Source organism: Theobroma cacao, chromosome 1, assembly GCF_053813885.1.
Source record: "Theobroma cacao isolate CCN51 chromosome 1, ASM5381388v1, whole genome shotgun sequence".
Classification (NCBI taxonomy): domain Eukaryota; kingdom Viridiplantae; phylum Streptophyta; class Magnoliopsida; order Malvales; family Malvaceae; genus Theobroma; species Theobroma cacao.
In genome coordinates, this window is record NC_142639.1 from 35,512,501 (window position 1) to 35,531,067 (window position 18,567).

The window sequence follows — 18,567 nt, forward strand, 5'->3', positions numbered from 1 at the left end:
AATATTTAGGTTATATTTGGCAATGAATTAAATAACGACTCAAAACAAGTTATTCTGCAGTATGAATGTGATTAGAAAGGTCACTATGCACCAGTTACTCAACTTTAGCCAAATGTACTTTTTCCTTGTTTTCATGATTCATTTTATCATATAACTTACAAATAAGGCATCCAAAACACAAAATACAAGAGAAATATAGTAAAACATGTGTCCAAAGGGCATATATAACATATTGTTATAGATAAATAAAGAAGGGCGGAGGGGGGAAAGCTCCATCATTGATAAGATTCTATTTTAGCATTTTAATAGTTTCACTGGGCTACTTACAAGGGGAACAGGAGCATTTAGGCAGCACTTTTGTTTATGTTCATTAAGGGCAGCAGGGCTATCCAGAACTTTTAAACAAAGATTACAACCTTGGTTCAAAAAAATCTTCGAACAATTTGACTTTGCCAATGGACCTATGTAAAAGGAAAGAGATGAGATGCTTACACAATAAAAATTGACAAATGAGAATGAACATGCATATTATCTCACCACTAATATGTTCTCGCACTGATTCAAAAGATTTGCAGTGCTTTTGGCACACCCCGCATCTAGGTTGATGAACTGAATGGTATGAGATTTTCATATGCTCTATAAGATGCAGCTTTCTCTTAAATTGTTTATAGCATGCAGGGCATTTGTGCCTGTAACAAAAATAATGGAAAAAAGATCGTTACACTTACATGCATTACAAGCACAACCAATGTATCATCATCAAGAAAAACAAAGACAATATCAGCTTAAAGATCTAAATAGAGAGTTATTATCACATAGTTTATGTCTGAAGCAGCAAAAGTGGAAACTTCTCAGCAATATCCATTTTTTCCCGTATTTCACAGTATCATACTTCAACAGTTAAACTCAAATTGCCTACATTATGATAGCTGATGTATATTCTCTATGTCTACCAAATCTTGGTCCTAAGACTTCGTTTGATTGATACTTTTACATTTTACCCTTTACTATTTGTATTGTGCCTCATATTCAATTTTCTTTTTTTTTTTTTTTTTGCTAAAAGAGCAAAACGTAAAAGTGTGATCGATCAGACGCTAACTTGAAACAGCAACAACATAAGTGATCAAAATTAAGTAAAACGTAAAGTAGCATTTAATATCCCAGAAAAATTATTGAAATCAGCTAAAACCTCATATGGAAACAAACAAAACTGTAAGAGGGGAAAGCAGAGAGATTCTGAGAAACTGCGAGGAAACAAATAAATTTGTTACTATCTTTTTAGTACCCAGGAGTTGATCAACTAAAAACAAAGTAAATGAACCAATGACACGCATTTTCGTCCGTATTCTTTCCCATATTTTCTAGGCATCCAAACATGTCTCATCAATAAATGACCAACAATCAGAAAGAGCACAAGCATAAATATAGAGAAAGAGAGACATGGGACCTTTGGGTTCGGGATTCTGAAGGATCAGGTTCGGAGGCCATGGGGTACTAGATCCGGAGATGAAAATGACGGGGAATTTTCCGGTGTGTATGGGCGTGGGGTGTTTATTGTTTTGGCGTGAAGCATTTTCCAAAGTTTATGGGCATAGTATCTGTTCTTATTATATTCAATTAAATTATTATATATATTTTTGAATTAAATAAGATTTTATCATAATTAATGATTGAGAAAGTATTTCTAATCAAAATATTATTTATTATTTTTTATCAAATAATATCTCATGATTTATAATAATTATTTTTTATCAAGTGATAATGTGAAACGAAAACATGTAATAATTATTGATAATATGATTAATGATATAGCTGCAACTGTTTTCTAAATGAAATATATATCACCAAATGCATTGACATTCATGTGTGTATGCAAATGTCACACCTACATGAAGATATGCCTACATACATACATACAATATACTCAAATATTCAAATTTAGTTGCAAATTGAGAGTCAGCTAAATGCCTAGGAAGAAAGAACAAAATTAAACTACATATCATATGCATAAAGTTATATGATATGTTATGTTATTCCTGGATGATAAACTGAAAAAACACTAATCATATTCAATTTTGGCACCAGCTCACATCATGCTGCAAGCATTAACATTATCATCGCGAAATGAGTGAAAAGCAGAGTTGCCTGTTGGCGCTTCCTTCTTCTCATAGAAATCATATGGATATGGCCGCGGCGGCCTTGTTATTCGGTAGGGTGGTGAGTAGGGATAAAGTGGTGCATGCTGTCCATATCTATATGATGGCGGTGGAATAGGTGGAGGTGGAGGTGGCAGCCTTGCATATCCTGGCCGTGGTCCTCCATAATTGCCAATCACTCTTGGTTCAACAGTACTCTTCTTGCCAAACCAACCAGCAAAGCCGTGTTTCTTCTTTTTCATGCCATTTTGTGGGTGATGCCAAGAAAGTGTGCCTTCAGGCCCCTTTGGTATATTGCCCTTAACTTCATTATGGACAGCCTGATCATGGTTGTCTTTACCCTTGTCGTGGTCATTGGATCCATCAGGAAAAGAACATGGTTGGTTATTTTTCTCGTATTTACAGGGAGAACAACTATTCCCTTGGGCTAGCATTTTGCTTGGAACCTTGGGGTTCTTCTCATAGGCGTAAAGCTCCGCTTTTTTGCCAACCTTTTCTGATATGGTCTGGATGAGCATAGACGGTTGGACCATGCCCCAAACAGACACCAGCCCATTTTTGGCATCTATGTCGATAGCATACACGCCTAGGCGACATAATCAGATGAGAAGAAAAAATCAGAAAGTATTTTAAAAGTTGTCAGTGTCTTTAAGATTCAAAATAGACTAGTACTGTAATATTCTTTCATGGAGCAAACATGCCATCGATTTTCTGCAACTTTTTCTTCACTTTCATGGGACATGCTGCACAGCATTGGATATTCACTTTGAGAACACAAGTCTGCAAATAAAAGGTAAAACCATGAAAAGGAAAACATGGGTATTAAAACATGTGAAAAAGAAAGACATTAAGGTGCATACCGGGACATTCACACCATCTCCCATATGGAACCAGAGTACCCAAGGCCAGGCAAAACAGAGAAGAATGATTGATGGGATTAAACGAAATGAACGTTCTTAGAAGACAGTAAGGAGAGGAGTAATGTAGTTATGTGTGCCTTGAACTGTTGCCTTGCTATTTAAAAGAAAATCTCCATGATTTTTCCTTTTTGGCCAGAAAATCATGATGCTTCATTTAGCTTTAACTGAAATGGAAATAATTAAAGCCTAAGCGTTGTTTTGTAGAATGGAGAAGATTTGATTTGCGTAATTGACGTAAGAGATCAAGAGATTTTACGTTTACAAAATAATGAAGGAGTCGTCCTTAGAAGAGAAGGTAACTTAACATCCCATTTCAAGAAAACAAATCAAGTTAGATTGCCTTGAGTATGATCTTTTCTATTGAATGAATGCACAGAGTTTCCAAATTGGAATTGGCGATCATACGGTGGACAAAATGAATCAGGAGAAATTTGTTAGATTATTATTTCCAATTTATAAGACAGGGAAAAAGATAATAGTAAAAATGGTAAATAATAAACATTTTTAAGGGACTGAAACTGTATGATTTGGTTGATTACTAAATTTATTCCTTGGAGGAATCATGTTAAATTAGGAAATTGCGAATGTGGTGAATTTGAAATCCTAATACGTGGTACCTTCTATAATTAATAAGTTAATAAGTTAAGCCCTTGCCATTGAACCAACCAACTGCACCAAAAATTAACCTCCAACCTCACCATCTTTCTCATCGTGCAACATTTTACGTATTCTAAATGAAACTTGCTGTGACTTTATTTATTCATTGTGCAACATACCCTTGCTACACAAGCTTTCCACAGCCTATGTTTCAGACTTCATCCTCAGGATTCATTCCTACTCAACAAACATCTAACAGCATCGTAACTAGCTACTAGCATTGTACACATTTCTTCGATAAGGAAATATTCTTTCAACAAATCAAATTTGTTGATACACAAACCAACATCAATTTGTCTACACTAATGCAAAGAGGGATTAGTCTTCATTAACTTGTCACTATCTTTGCTTAATTCAGAAACTATTTGAAGCAAAAGTATCTTAATCAAATGTTCATTAAAGTACATTGAATTTGTCACCAAATGCTTTTCAGCCTCCCCGAGCTTCTCTTCTTGTGGCATCATGAAGCAATTCAATGTCAACACCATCAGGAGGTAGCTGGACATATCTCACAACCGAGCCTCTGATAAAACAGTTCCTCACTGAAAGCTGTAACCAAACAGAAACTCATCACATTCAGCCGGTCAATATTGAAATGAGAAAAACAAATATACAGAGATAACAGAAGCAGTGACATCAAGCCCAAGGGATGCGAAGAGATTGAAAATTGAGATTGATATAGCCAACTGTGACAAAGCCTAACCAAGACACTTGCTATGAGTATTGAGTAAAAGGACATTCCAACCTGGTGATACTTCCAGGATAACTTTTACAACCATGCTGGGGAATGCATGTCTTGGCACTAAAGGATTAATTTAAAGATAAAAGAAAAAAAAACAAAGAAATAGAAGAAAAACTGATAGCGTATTAGATGGAGAGAGGAACCAACTTTATGCAAAGTTAAGACATGGTATTCAGCAGTAACAAAGTGTTTCAAAGTTATACCAGTCTTTGACTCAAAAGCTAACAGATCATTAAAAGAACGAAAGTATTTTCACTCTCAAAACTAATAAAAGATTACCAAATAAATATTACACACTAAAACTGGGACTTCCATGTCAAATTCACATCTATCACTCCATCTAACATGCCCAATAGCCAAACTGTATTCAAAGCAAGCAATCATCAACAATCAACATGAAATGACTTGAGGCTGACATAAGCCAAAAGAAAAAAAAAAAATTTCAAAACAAATATATTTCGAAAAAAGAAGTGGCAAACAACTAGCAAAACATAAACCACAAGCGATAGCCAGATTAACATCACATTTGACACACTCCAAGATCGCTGCACTTCTGGCACAAGTCTTGCTGAGGTAAAAGGTGACAGGTTTAGATTGATCCAGTACAAACCCATCCTTCCTAGCAGCAAACAAGTCAGATTGCATTGCTACTCTTTTCTTAAGCAGCTTAAAATGTAAGTTGCCTTGTTTGAATAGGCTCTCCTGCCTGCCTCTTGAAACATTAATTGCTATATAGATTTTACAGTTGAGCTGAAAGCCAAGATTAGGATGAAATTCTTTCAGGTAACACATAATACTAGTAAAGCACATCCTGCTTCAATAATCCTATGTGCCAAATGCTAGACCATGTAGCATCATGCTAATATTAACAGGGCATATTAGTACAAAACACAATGCTTCCTCATTCCACTTTTCTGACTAGTGCTCTCTAACCATGGGTGTGAAATAGGAGTAAGGCATTCCAATTAAAAGTAAACTACTCAAAAATTTTATCTACAGATAAACCCCAGAGGATAAATTTGTCATTGACATAGCACAAGACAGAGACACACCATTCGTGGAAAGCAAAACAGAAAAGAAAGATAGACAATAACAAAAGTGCCATTTTCCAATAGGTAGAGGAGAGCATGCAAATCAGATGCAAAGAAGAAACGGTGAAGAATGATAAGTAAATTAAGGTGAGAAGTATTTGGACTTTCAGGTATTGAGAAAAAGAAAATTCATAGGACTCATCACTTCTATTGGAGAAGTAAATCAATGGAAAGTGCTACTAGTCAACGAATAAAGTGATTGATATTCAGTACAAAATCAAATAGCAAAAGAAAAAATATAAATAAACAATCTGTAAGAGAAGGTAGCGCGTACAAAAAAACACTTGGTAAGCCCCAAATTCAGCTTCCCTCATCTCATGTTTACCCCCAAAAAAAGAAGCCGGTTGGAATGAAAGAAAAAGTAGATACGTAGAAGACCCAATACATTTCTTCCAGGTAACGAAGTAAAAAAGAAAAAGAAACCCTAACTTTTAAGACACCTAATTGTAAAGTAATCCCGTGATAAACCCCTATGATAACAAGAAAATGAAGGGGAAATGAATGAGCAAAGGCGAATACAAAAGAAAAAGGGGGCATACCATGTGAGGATACTTGTCTTGATCGACAACCCTAGTGTTCTCGAGCTTGATATTGAGGTATTGATCAACAGAGTGAAGAGTTCCTCTAATTGCCAAATCATTCTTCAACTCCACCGTCACTTCTCTTCCCACCAAGTCCTTGAAATATGAAAAGAACAACTGCAGCAACCCCACCCCAAAAATAAATAAAGAGAAGCCCATTGGAGAATGCCATAGGGGAAAATAATTGCGACCACAATTAAATAAAAGAATGATTTCGGTGGCAAGAAAATGAAAAAAAAAAAACACAAACTCATAAGAACATGATGAAACTGAAAGAAGAAGATTACCATGATGTTGATTCCTGTGCCTAAAAGGAGAGAGAGAGAGGGAGAGGGAGAGGGAGAGTTTCTGCGTTTTGCTGCGATGAAAATTTGATGGAGCCGAATGCTGTCCGAGCTGAGGTGTACAGCGGAGTTGCAAAACTTAAACTAGCGAGTTACTACTTCATTATATTTATACCCACCACTACCACTACTGCTACGCACTTATTTACGGATATAACCTTCCGCCTTTTCCATTGTTTGAACAATTCTCCATTGGTTTGCCGGGAAAGCCCGTTTCCCACTCTGATTTTGGGCCTCGAAGCCATCCATAAGGGCTATGGCCCTTCTTATTTAGTGTTCCAACAATACATCCAGCCTCGGTTCAATTCCTCCTACCCCCAACGATTTCATTATTCATTGCCATTTCGTCACAAACAACGTACAATAATAATTCACGTTCGGCCCACCACCCCTGTTCAACTATAAAGAACTATAGGAGGAAGCCGACCCTTGAAGCTTTTATAATTGGAAAAAAGAAATAATGAAATAATATTTGTAAAAGTGAATGGACATTAGTAAACACTTGCCGTCTCTAACATTAGCTGCTAGGACGTCAATCAATCCTCCACACACAAATCAGTAATCAGAGTGATACCAACTACTACAAATCTGAAAGGGCAAGTTCTGGAAAAACTACAATTTTGGAAACACTTCTCATTCCCAATACAACGCAAACAATGGACACCAAATGAACAACTACATTTACATCTCTTACAAATACCAAAGCTTAGCACTGGAAAATTTTTTCCTATTCCTAGAGAAATATATTTTCCTTTTCTTCATTCATTTTTTTTTCTTCATTTTTTTTTTTAACCTACGAAGGAAACTATGGCAAGCTGCTGCTACTATAGCCGTTGCTTCACCCGCCTACCATTGGCATCACTTCCATCAAGGATGGCCTCATTCCCATGTCTGCATACAATCACTGAATGCTCATTCACTCTAGCCACATACTCCAAGAGCTCAGTCAAGACAGACGGGCAACTTTCCTTCAAGTACTCAAATCCATCAGTTTGCATTACAGCTGCAAAACCAAATAAACAAAATACAAATAATTCAGTCAAGGAAAACATTGTTAAACAAAACACACATCATTGTAATTTATCCAACATAAGATAAAATTTGCAAGAACCAGAATACTGACAATGGGATAAATCTTGTAACTACTTAGAGAAATTTTCTGCCTGATGATGGATATGAATAAATGCAGGCAGAATCATTCATTTTATCTGAGATTACCATAGAAAAAAAAATCTTTTTGGGTTTCTGCAACCAAACTGTAATAAAATATCTTCCTATGAGAAAAACTTAACATCTTTTTTTTTTTTTTTGAAGATTAAAGAGGATCATTTCATTATATAGAACTATTACTTACAAAAACAGACGATAATCAACTGGTGTTCCTCCAGTTAATACTGTCCTAGGATGGCTTACAACAAAAACTTAACATCTACTCCTATGAAAAATGTGATTTCCGTGTATATCAGGTTTAATACAAATGCAGAGAGCTACATGACTTCCTTTCCCAAATTTATGCACTTTTTGATAGTGCAAGCCCAATAGCCTTTTCTGTGAAAAAGTAGAGGAAATACTTTCAAAAGTTAAACACTTGTAAAAACTCACACTTCAGGTCTCCATCTCATTGCAACAACCATTGCATAATGCATATGCAGTCAAATTACCATCTGAAACCCGAATGAGCAATTCATAACAGTTGTATGAAGGGTGAAAATTCCAAGCTTTCGACAAAGGACAAGCACCAAATCTTGAAATGGATGCTAAGCGTTTCTTATGTTTGCTTGCAAGAAGAATGGATGCATTTATCATGAAAGGCTTAAGACACAATCACATGACAGAAAAGCTCTACACCAAACCAGCTGCCACTGCATTTAACTTTAGCATTTATGGGACATACCATTACAATAAGACATATCTTAATAAATGACAAAACCTATTTACTTTCCAACCAAACTCCTCTATGTGGCCTGGAATTAAAGAGCTACAAGATGACTCATTCAAATACAATGCTTCTATGACAATTTTTTAATCCTGTCACCAATTTTGGCTTGATGAATCCATAATTTCAATAATTTCCAGTTTAAAGAACCAAAGAACCTTGGTTCAACTGATAACTAGCATACTCAGTTAAGTTTTTTTCTACTAAAATGACATTTACGAGTTATAACATAGGATACCCAATGCAATATTGATGTAATATCAAAACAAAAATAGATTCACCTCTTAGATTTTCTGGCATCGCAACAAACTTGAGACACACAGCTTTCAGCTGGAAACAATGGTGCTGCTCAGCCAAGGCTAATGTAGTTGCCACAGTGTTGATTGCAACATCCTCACAAAGATTGGCCTCACAGAGCAATCGCAGCCTATCTAGGCCATACCTATCTGCAGCTGCAAGCAGATGCTGAGACATCAATGTCGACGCCCACTTTGAATTGAGACCAGTGAGTTCTTGCATGTCAGGTAGACAATCCCAGTATATAAAGTGAAGTAAAGCCTGCAAAGTACAAAATAAGGCATAGAGATAATAGTATATCAGTAATCATTACTACAGATTGCATGAATATTAATAGTCAATTTGATTTGACTTGACAAGTAAATAATTGAAGACTTGAGATAAGGCATAAATATCATAATTTTAAGAAATGTAAAGAAGCCAATACTCATGAGTTACACGCTATATGTACAACCATTAGCCACCCACTTCTGTGTTCTATGAAGCAATCAACTAAAAGCTTAAGACAGTACAAGCCACATTCAGATTCTGCTTTTTAAGACATTGCATCAGCCGCCTCACCATATAGCTTTGATTATGGAATTTTTAATAACTAATTATTGACATCAGGCATGCTAACAAGGCCAGTTGGTATCATACATCTAAGGCCAGTGCATGCTATCCATGGCAAGTTGACACCATGCATCGATTGCCCATGCATTATCATGCACAAAAAGTAGCATGAGTTTTTGTCCAACATAAGAAGAGGTGGTATTTTAGTGAACCTTAAAAACTGGAGCTTCCATGTCTTCAACTTTTATTTTCCGTGTATTCTGATCCTTCATTGGACCAAAAAGTTGTGCCCTAAACACAGGTGAATGAGCAGCAAGTACCAACTTGTGGGCAGGAAAGACTTCCCCATCAACTTCAAAGCTTACATCAGTTCCCTTTCCACTTTCTAGTAGTTGCCCAAAATGATGACCGATGTTCGAAGGTGGAACAGCTATGGAGTAGACCTTAGGACCCTCTGTATGTGACTTAACAACACCAACACTACAGTGAACAGAGAGGCAATTGTCTTTGAGGTAGTCTGATTGCTCCAGTAGAGTTCTTTTGAAAAATCGTTTATATCCCCTGCAGCAAAATCAAATGACTTACTTCTCTACTCACCAAAGGTTATCATACACCACGATAAATAAGGAAAACAAATAAAATATGCTTCTTGTTGTTCATTTTTCAGCAGGAAGAGGGAGTCAAACCCTAGAAATTGACAAATCCCCCATCAAACATAGAAGCTAAGAACCCCTGGGTCAATTCTGATATATTACAACCCACAAATGTCTCAACGAACATTTATTGTCTAGTTAGCTAAGTTCAAACAAAACAAAAAATTAGAAGAGTTTGGTATGTCTGACTTGAGTGTGACCAAATGCTTCAAAGAATACTTAATACTAATACGATGACATAATACGATGACACAAAATACACAAGCTGCAGAAACATTAAACTGTTTGGATTGACAATGAGCATAATAGAAATCAGACACAAGCAATGCGTCAGAAAATAATTCAAATAGAAAATTGCAAAATACAAAAAAGTACAAACTTAAAACAATTGGCTGAAAACATTCAATATTTAGTAACAATACTTAATAAAAAGTAACTTTAATACACATGAATAGCTCAAAATGAGAAAGCAGACATATTGCCCAATAATGGACTTTTGTTTCTTGTCACTGAACCAAACAACCTATCCCCAGAACAATATACACAATTTTGACATTAAATTTATCTTTCAAAATAAATTAAGATTTGCATGTCATAGAGTCGTAATGACACATGGAGAAGGAAAGAAAGAAAAAATAATAATTATGACAGTGAATGTTAAAGCCAGGAAGTAAGCTGGAGAACAAGTAATGGGCAAAACATAATGCATTTGCATGAATCACAGAATAGAGACTAATAACATTTATAATATAATTTTAGAATAATTATCGGTGAACTAAAAAGGATTGTATGCAAAAGACACATCAAAATTCACAAGATCGCTAGCACTTGTGACATTATGTTCTGCCAGCCACCCCAACCTCTTTTGATGTCTCAAACAATGTCACAGAAAATCATTCCTCCAAATTCCCCCTATTGTGTTGCTATTTTATGTACTACATAGGCAACACACATTTTATACAAACATCCCAGCTCCCTAAGAACCAATGTAAAGCTCGATAAATGGAACAAAAGAAAAAACTCAAGATAACACCCTTAAACAACAAAGTTAACCTGCGAATTACAAATTACAACACAAGAACCACAAGCAACCCATCATGCTTTTCTTAGTGTCCAGCAAGACACTTAAAACCCATAACAAATTACAACAGAAGAACCATTAACCCATCAAACCCCAAAACCCACCAAAACTTCAATCATCCCAAATAAATTCACCAAAGTACAACCCAAAAAAACCATCTCATAATTCCGATCAAAATAACCAAATCAAAGATCAAACTCCCAAAAAAACCACCCCCCCCCCCCAAAAAAAAAATAAAGAAAAGAAACCCTTACCACATGCTGCCGCGATACTTAAGCGTATACGGCCCACTCTCAAGCGTCCTCCCAAAATGGCTATGCACCTTATGCCTCTCTTTCCCGCTCTGATCCAAAAGTGTGAGCTCAAAAAGCGCCCTAACATCGGTCCCCTCGCTCGCCAAAGCGATGAACAACGAAACGTAGGCGGCATTATCTTCGGGGCTCTTCCCATCGGGATAAAAATAGATCGCCCACAAATATCCACCCACCATGAAAGTGTCAGAAGCTATGTATTTGCCGATCCCCAAGCCTTTAGACAGCGAATACCCCGTGATCTTGAACTGGTGAGACCCGTTCACCGTCTCCGTCACCGACGTCGACGTCGTGGTGGCGCTGACGGAGGATGCCGACGACGAGGATGGCTTCGATGTTTCCCGTAGAACCCTCCCCATATGCCCCCCCAATTCTAAGTTTCCTTACGAAATTGGGTTTTATTTTCTTCTCCGTTAAATTGAAAAGGATTTTCTCGGGAAAAGGAGGGGCTTTTGAGAAAATTTAGGTGTTCTTTTTTTTTTCTTCTGTTAACCGGAGGGTGAATTTCTAGGGTTTCGGGGAGAGAGAGAGAGAGGAAGCCAAATGGGAGAGGGGGAGAATGATCGAAGATGATGACTTTATTGACATACGTAATAATAATGAATTTCATTTTATTAGGGTACCAATTTCTTTTATTTGTTTTTTTTTTTTTTTGTGAATGAGAGAATTATTGGTGGAGAGAAAGCGGTAAAGCGTTTTTCTTCTGAATGTATTGTGGGTTTGAACGCCACTCGCTTTTTTGACGATAACAGCTGTCCATAGATGGGCATTCTGGTAAACAAGGTCCGACTTCGGAAGGAATCCTACTTGATAAAATACTCCCTCCTCCGTTTTTTTATATAATTCTTTAGATGTAGCGTGTTACGCTCCTATACTTTTCACTGATATGCATTCTCTATTTTCTTCTTTTATATATATAAATATATATATATATAAAAGAGGATTTCTTTGACTTTTACAAAATAATTTTCATGGTACAACAAAATGTAACTACCTGATTATTATAATCAATATTATGTAAATGTAACAGTTTAAAATATAAATATATCTATATGTTGATTTTAACTCTATAAATCGCGAAAATAACGATGATTTTATTGTAATGTTAAAACATGACCAGTATTCAAAAAGTTTTCAAAGCTAGTAACAATTAGCATTACAACACCACCCTTCATTTCCTTTTTAAGCTAGAAGCCGTATGTGTGTGTCACAATGACGTTGAATGCGTAACGCGCGCGCCTCCGAACAGTCTGAGCCGAGGGTTGAGGGCTCAACGGGGGCCTGGGCCTTTAGGCTCGAGACGTGAACTGCCAGCCACAAAGAGCTGGCAAGAAACTGGGTGGGTAGGGACCAATGTTTGGTGAAGTGATGAAGAGACCACGTCTGGGTGACTCGTACCAGGGTCCGTACGCCCCATCTTATGGATTTCCTACCACAATCGTGCTGCACTCCCATTATTATTTTTCAAACTTTCCGGCTGTGGTCTACTGCTTTTTTATCTTACATTATTTTGTGACATTTACGGTACATGCCCCTTCTGGGGCCTGCGGGGGGGGGTACCGTGGTCTGATACCCTCAGGACTCAGGTCCTTTGCTCTATTTGCTTTGAGTCAAGGGTACAGTCAATGTGATCCTGAAAATCCTAGCAACCCCACTGCGTCTAGAAATAAATCCGTTCAAAAAATAAGAGAATATGTTAGTTAGATCTTCAATCCGCTTATAAATGGTCCTATACATCTTTTGATAAAGACTGCTCATTTGCCTTTTTCAAGGACTGAAGATTTTATCAGGTGGAGATTAAATACCAAATTTAACTCTCAATATTTTTTTATTTAAGAATTTAGTTGTAGAGAGATTCTGGCTTTAATATCTAAAAAAACCTTTACATTATTTTAAAATATTTAAATGAATATTTATACTTTTTATTATGTTCAATCAATTTTTTATTTTAAATTAAATAAATTCTTTATATTTTTATTTGACATAATGCTCAAATAAGTTTTTAAACTATTTAAAAATATGTAAATAAATTTTTATTTTTTTATTACATTCAATTAAGCTTTTGTATTTTTATTTTGAGTCAAATAAATTTTTATAACTAATGAATAGCTAATTGTCAATAGCAAAAATGACTCTCACTGTTTTATATCCACATGACACTAATATAATAGTGATGTGAAAAGTAAAAAATGTTATATTATCGTGTTATTATATTAAATTAATATGTCGTGTCATTATCAATTATGATATGTCAACATGCTATATCATCATATTTTACTATTTTACGTCAGTGTCACGCTATATAGAATAACAAATGACCTTTTCATTAAGTTAATTATTAGTCATAATGGTTATTTGACTCAAAATAAAAATATAAAATGTTTATTTGGTTCAAAATAAAAGTATAAGGGTTTGATTGAACAAAAAAAAATGTAAGGGTTTATTTGAATTTTTTTAAATAGTTTAGGAGCTTATTGTATATTATGTCTTTTTATTTTGAGTTAAAGTTAAAATATCATTTGTCATTTGATATCTCGTGACATTAACATGGCATGTTAACATATCAAAATCGATGATAATATAACATGTTGACATAACATGATTGATGATAATGTGATATATTAATTTAATATAATAACATGACTATAAGGTATCTTTCACCTTCCATATCAACATCCTATTAATGTATATAAAATGATAAGTGATATTTTGATCAATACTAATTAATCAATTATTAATTATAATGACTTATTTGATTTAAAATAAAAATATAAAAATTTGATTAAACGTAATAAAAAATAAAAACTTATTTAAATTTTTTTAATAATTTCAAGATTTATTTAAATATTATGTATAAACTCTTCCGACTCTTAAACTAAATCAAAAATGTATTATTTTTTTTACTCATTTTATTTGAGACATATTTTGAATAATATTTAAAAGACTACCCATATTCAAATCCAAAATCTTTTATTATCCAAGTAAATGAATTAGGTAATTAAATCAACACATCGTTCATCTAATGCTTTCTTTTTTCTCCCATTAAAAAAAAAGGGAAAATACTAACCTGAAAATCTTCATGATTATAATTTGAATAAATGGGTTTTAATATCTCAATATAGGATTTGTCTTTCCCTGCAAATTACTACATATCAGTATTTCTGTTTTTAGAATTTTATTGTTAGTATCAGTTACCCTGTTTTTCATCTCAAATGTCAAAAGTTGCATGCTGCTCCTACATCTCCCTTCTAAAAGTAGAAACTCTGTTTGGTGTACTTCATTCAAAGAAAGTGGCATGCAATGCAAGGCTAAAAACAGAGAAAGGTGTCAGTGCACCATTAATAGTAGAATTTTGCTGAAAGTTGGAGTCAGATGGCTGATTAGGACCAACATGTACCACACATCTGAATGATTTTTAATTGGATTGTTCCATAGGTGCTTAGCTGTTCTTAGAGGGTACGAACTGCGTGCGCCGCTTTGATGACAAGCCAATTATATTAAATTAGGTTTAATTCATTGTACATAAAAATTTAGTGTGTTCGAATTGAAATTTCAACTTAGCTTTAATCGAATTTTTAATGGGTAACTTTTTTTGTAATTGTAAGATTTTTTAGTCTTCTTTTATTTTTCATCATCAATTTTTCCTTTGTCTTGAATAAGGTCTTAAGATTTTAATATATTTACATGTTATTTTGGTATTTTTAATTGCTATGTTTATAAATTATTCCTTTTCCCCTCTAGATTTCTCCTCCCACTCTCATTTCTTACTTTTTTTATTATTTTCATTTTCTTCTCCTCTTTTTTCACTTTTTTTTTTCTTTTTTGATTTTGTTTTATTTTCTTTCTTTCTTTTGATGCTCATTTTCTTTGTTATTTGATTCATTGAGGTGCTGTTCTTCTTGATTTCTTTATTTTTTGGTCTATTGATTTATAATTTTTTTTTTTGTGATTTGGGGCTATTCTTGATTTTTGTATTTGATTTGGTTTATTATTTTTTTGACTTGATTGTTTACTCAATGTTCCAAATTTGGTTTGATTTGTTCTTTTGTTTTGTTTATTATATTTTTTACCTATTTGTTTGGTTTTTTTCATCTTATCTACTTCTAGGAATGAGCATTTGGTTAATTTGATTAAAGAATACCATTAACCAACTTAACTGACTTTTCTAAAAAAATAAACCAAATCAAACTAATTTAATAACTTTAACTAATTTTAAATTAACCGACTTTAGCAGGTTAAATCGGTTTTAATAGATTTTTTTAACTTTTTTCTATTTTTTACTTTATTTAATAATATATTAATAATGCGCTTTATGTTACGATACATTACATTATTACTTGTAATTTTACTAATATACTAACATAGTATATTATTAATTTGTAATTCTTGACTAATTATACTTGTTATATAGTATATACAGTGTATTAATAAGTATACTATCTATAGGGTATTAAGATATATATTATATAATGTATAACTATAAACAATATAAACGGTATTAATATTTACAATATATAATTATATAGTATATATGTATATTGTATTGATATATATTATATATAGTGAATAACTATATACAAGTATAGAAAAAATGTATGAGTCAATACATTTAAGAAAATCCCACTTGATGACTAAATCTAGTTCTTCGTGTGTGTATATATATATAGAAAATCAGTGTGAGTGCATATATGTAATAAAAACTTTTAAATATACTTATTTCAAAGTCTATTAATTCGATTAACCCGACTTCAAAAATTTTAACTGACCCAAACCGGTAAAACTAATTTAACCAAAATCGAATTAATCGAATTTGTCGATTAATTTGATTTTGACCGAATTTTGCTCATCCTTATTTACCTCTTAAAATTAAAAATTGAGTCAAGTAAGATTTTACAAAACTCTAAAAGAAAAAAATTAAAAAACAAAATCTAAAAGAAAACTTTAGGAAAAAATTCAAAAGAGAAGTTTCTTTTATCTTATTTTAAAAAGACGTCTTGAGAAAAAATTTATTTTTGTTTAAAAAATATTTTTGTTTATTAAATATAATACTAATAATACTTTTTATAGTAATTTTAATCAAATTAAAACTTACATACTTATAAAAATAAATTTATCAAACAGTTTTAATTTAATTTTATTTTTTTTTATAAAAATTTCATAGTAACTTTTAAGTTAAAAAAAGTAAAACCAAACATACTTATATTTGATTTTCATTGCTACTTTCATTGTCTTCCTTTTTGAATTTCGCTTGATTTGGGTTTTTTCACTCCACTAATTTCATCACATCAAAAGAGTATATTAATATTCACATGTGTACAAGATATCAATTGATTACAAACCTAATAACATTAAGGCACATGATATCATAACAAAATTTCCTCGACACAAAAATTATTCAAGTACAAATCATAGGTATGAGTTTATTTGGATATAATAAAATAATAAAAATTTATTTGAAAAAAGTAAAAAGTTTACAAACTTATATAATATTTAATCTTTTTAAATTTAAAACTTAAGAAACTAACTAAATATGTTAAAGCAATGGGTCGGTTTTTAACAACTTCATTCACTGGACTCAGTTAATAAATTTTGTGAAAAAAATAAAGTTCAAAAAATATTTTATATTTGCATTATTTGTTCTTTAAATTTAATGCATTACTCTCCTAACTTCAACAACTATACAATACATTAATTATAATTTTATTTTTACAAATATCATCTTAATTGGTGTTAGTAGGCACCGAATAACATTTCTCCAAAAAAAAAAATTCCACAAGTCATCACTAATAATGACCTATTGGCCATTGGGTTTGAATTGAACTAACTCACGTTCACTTCATAGCCCCAAAGTCAAATATATACAGTTAGAAGAAGAAGGACCTAATCTTATTTATTTATTTACTCATTTAATTGTACTATACGGATTTTTCTTATTATTATTAACAATTGTTTATGTTGAAACTGATAAATTGTTTGATGATCTTACAACTTGTATATTTACGAGTAGTAAATATTATAGATGATATTCAAAATATTCTCGACTAGTATTTTATTTTAGTTTTCTTTATAGCTCTTCGCAATTTAAACGTAGGAAGGAAAAATGAAAGAGAAAAGAAAAAAGATTGGTGCTTCTTTACACAACTCTGAAAATAATAAACTAACAATAGATAATGAAGAAATAGGCTTTATGTTGACATGTTATATATTTATTTATGGATCCTATCGCTTTAACTTTTAATCGAAATTTCAAGCGGATCAATTAATTTTCGAAATAGACACTTCATTCTAAGAGCACAAAAACCGTTAACAACGATTATGAAAAAACTAAAATGCTCTTTTCTTTCTTTATTATTTTAAAAAATTATTATTATATTTTTAAAAAATAATGGTGCTCCCCAACTCCCCAAGAAAGGGTAGCACCAGTCGAAAATTTAAGTCTACTCTTACCACGTTATCAAATTTATAGAAACACTAACGGTTGATTAACTATTAAACCTACGTGTCTAGTAAAAAATAGTTTTTGAGGGTAGAGTATTTATTTTGAAAACTAATGGATCTTTGTATAATTTCAATTAAAACTTAAGAGGTGAAAGTATTTTACCTTTTATTTTTCATTAACATTGTTAAATCCATTAATTTAATTAATATTTTTGTTTATAAATCATAACTTCTTTACCAAAGACTAAATCTTATGTATTATGGTCATGTTTGGTAGGTGGAATGGCTAAGCCATTCCCCTTATATTCCTTACAAAATTTTATTCCCTTGTTTGGTTTGCTCTTGGGGAAGGAATAGCCATTCCGAAAAGAATGACTATTCTTTAAAATTAGACAAAAGCTTTGAATAGCTAATACCACCATCCCCCATGGTATTAGCTAGTCCATACCTATGGAAATAAAATTTATACATTTTAGATTAAAATGTCATTATTTTATTTTAAAAATTTAAAAATTAAAAATTATAAAATTAATATTTTAAATTAAAATATAAAAATATTAATATTTTTATATTTTTATTATAACATATTTAAATTATAAATAAAAAATTAGTATTTTAAAAAATTAATTTTTAAATTATTAAGTGAAATTTAAATTAAAAAATGAAAAATGCAAATAGAGAAAAATAAATCTTATTATAATAAAAAGGTTAAGTTATTAATTATATATTATAAAATATATTATAAAATATAATAAATCTTATTATAAAATAAATCTTTAATGGACATTATTTTTAAAACTTAGTTCGT

General features: G+C 32.5%; 4 protein-coding genes across 6 annotated transcripts in view; all 4 read right to left on the bottom strand.

Annotated features, from left to right (window-relative positions):
• Positions 1–1,587, bottom strand: part of LOC18613405 (Exonuclease family protein) — a 3,441-nt gene extending 1,854 nt beyond the window's left edge. The window contains exons 1-3 of one of the 3 annotated variants that reach the window (XM_007050619.3): positions 1,448–1,587; positions 538–689; positions 328–461 (exon numbers count right to left, since the gene is read on the bottom strand). In XM_007050619.3, the coding sequence (XP_007050681.2) occupies positions 328–461; positions 538–689; positions 1,448–1,488 (327 nt within the window). In that variant the 5' untranslated portion in view covers positions 1,489–1,587. Of the gene's footprint in view, positions 1–327; positions 462–537; positions 690–1,285; positions 1,377–1,447 lie in introns of those variants that run through there. The other 2 variants (XM_088803840.1, XM_088803843.1) reach the window with 2 other exon arrangements.
• Positions 1,588–2,081: 494 nt separating this feature from the next.
• On the bottom strand, positions 2,082–3,123 carry LOC18613406 (heavy metal-associated isoprenylated plant protein 42-like). Its single transcript, XM_018118096.2, has 3 exons — positions 3,017–3,123; positions 2,858–2,936; positions 2,082–2,742 (listed from the first exon to the last, which is right to left on the bottom strand). Exons 1-3 carry the CDS (start codon positions 3,038–3,040, stop codon positions 2,087–2,089), a joined length of 759 nt encoding a protein of 252 aa, XP_017973585.2. The 5' UTR covers positions 3,041–3,123; the 3' UTR covers positions 2,082–2,086.
• Positions 3,124–3,962: 839 nt separating this feature from the next.
• LSM2 (Small nuclear ribonucleoprotein family protein) lies at positions 3,963–6,566 on the bottom strand. Its single transcript, XM_018127754.2, has 3 exons — positions 6,435–6,566; positions 6,106–6,264; positions 3,963–4,282 (listed from the first exon to the last, which is right to left on the bottom strand). Exons 1-3 carry the CDS (start codon positions 6,435–6,437, stop codon positions 4,163–4,165), a joined length of 282 nt encoding a protein of 93 aa, XP_017983243.1. The 5' UTR covers positions 6,438–6,566; the 3' UTR covers positions 3,963–4,162.
• A 396-nt stretch (positions 6,567–6,962) lies between these two features.
• LOC18613408 (BTB/POZ and MATH domain-containing protein 2-like) lies at positions 6,963–11,910 on the bottom strand. Its single transcript, XM_018127746.2, has 4 exons — positions 11,265–11,910; positions 9,489–9,837; positions 8,709–8,985; positions 6,963–7,494 (listed from the first exon to the last, which is right to left on the bottom strand). Exons 1-4 carry the CDS (start codon positions 11,678–11,680, stop codon positions 7,316–7,318), a joined length of 1,221 nt encoding a protein of 406 aa, XP_017983235.2. The 5' UTR covers positions 11,681–11,910; the 3' UTR covers positions 6,963–7,315.
• Between the last annotated feature and the right edge of the window lie 6,657 nt (positions 11,911–18,567).

What these genes read in the sequence shown, in the direction of transcription:
- LOC18613406 (XM_018118096.2), bottom strand. Translation starts at nt 3,040, where the DNA reads ATGGGAGATGGTGTGAATGTCCCG. An exon ending in GAGATGGTGTGAATGTCCCG is followed by an intron (nt 2,937 to 3,016) that starts GTATGCACCTTA and finishes TTTTATTTGCAG; the next exon opens with ACTTGTGTTCTCAAAGTGAA. An exon ending in AAAGTTGCAGAAAATCGATG is followed by an intron (nt 2,743 to 2,857) that starts GCATGTTTGCTC and finishes TATGTCGCCTAG; the next exon opens with GCGTGTATGCTATCGACATA.
- LSM2 (XM_018127754.2), bottom strand. An exon ending in AAGACAAGTATCCTCACATG is followed by an intron (nt 4,283 to 6,105) that starts GTATGCCCCCTT and finishes GTTTGGTTACAG; the next exon opens with CTTTCAGTGAGGAACTGTTT.
- LOC18613408 (XM_018127746.2), bottom strand. Translation starts at nt 11,680, where the DNA reads ATGGGGAGGGTTCTACGGGAAACATCGAAGCCATCCTCGTCGTCGGCA. An exon ending in AAGTATCGCGGCAGCATGTG is followed by an intron (nt 9,838 to 11,264) that starts GTAAGGGTTTCT and finishes ATTTTGCTGCAG; the next exon opens with GGGATATAAACGATTTTTCA. An exon ending in GATGCCAGAAAATCTAAGAG is followed by an intron (nt 7,495 to 8,708) that starts GTGAATCTATTT and finishes TTGGTTTTGCAG; the next exon opens with CTGTAATGCAAACTGATGGA.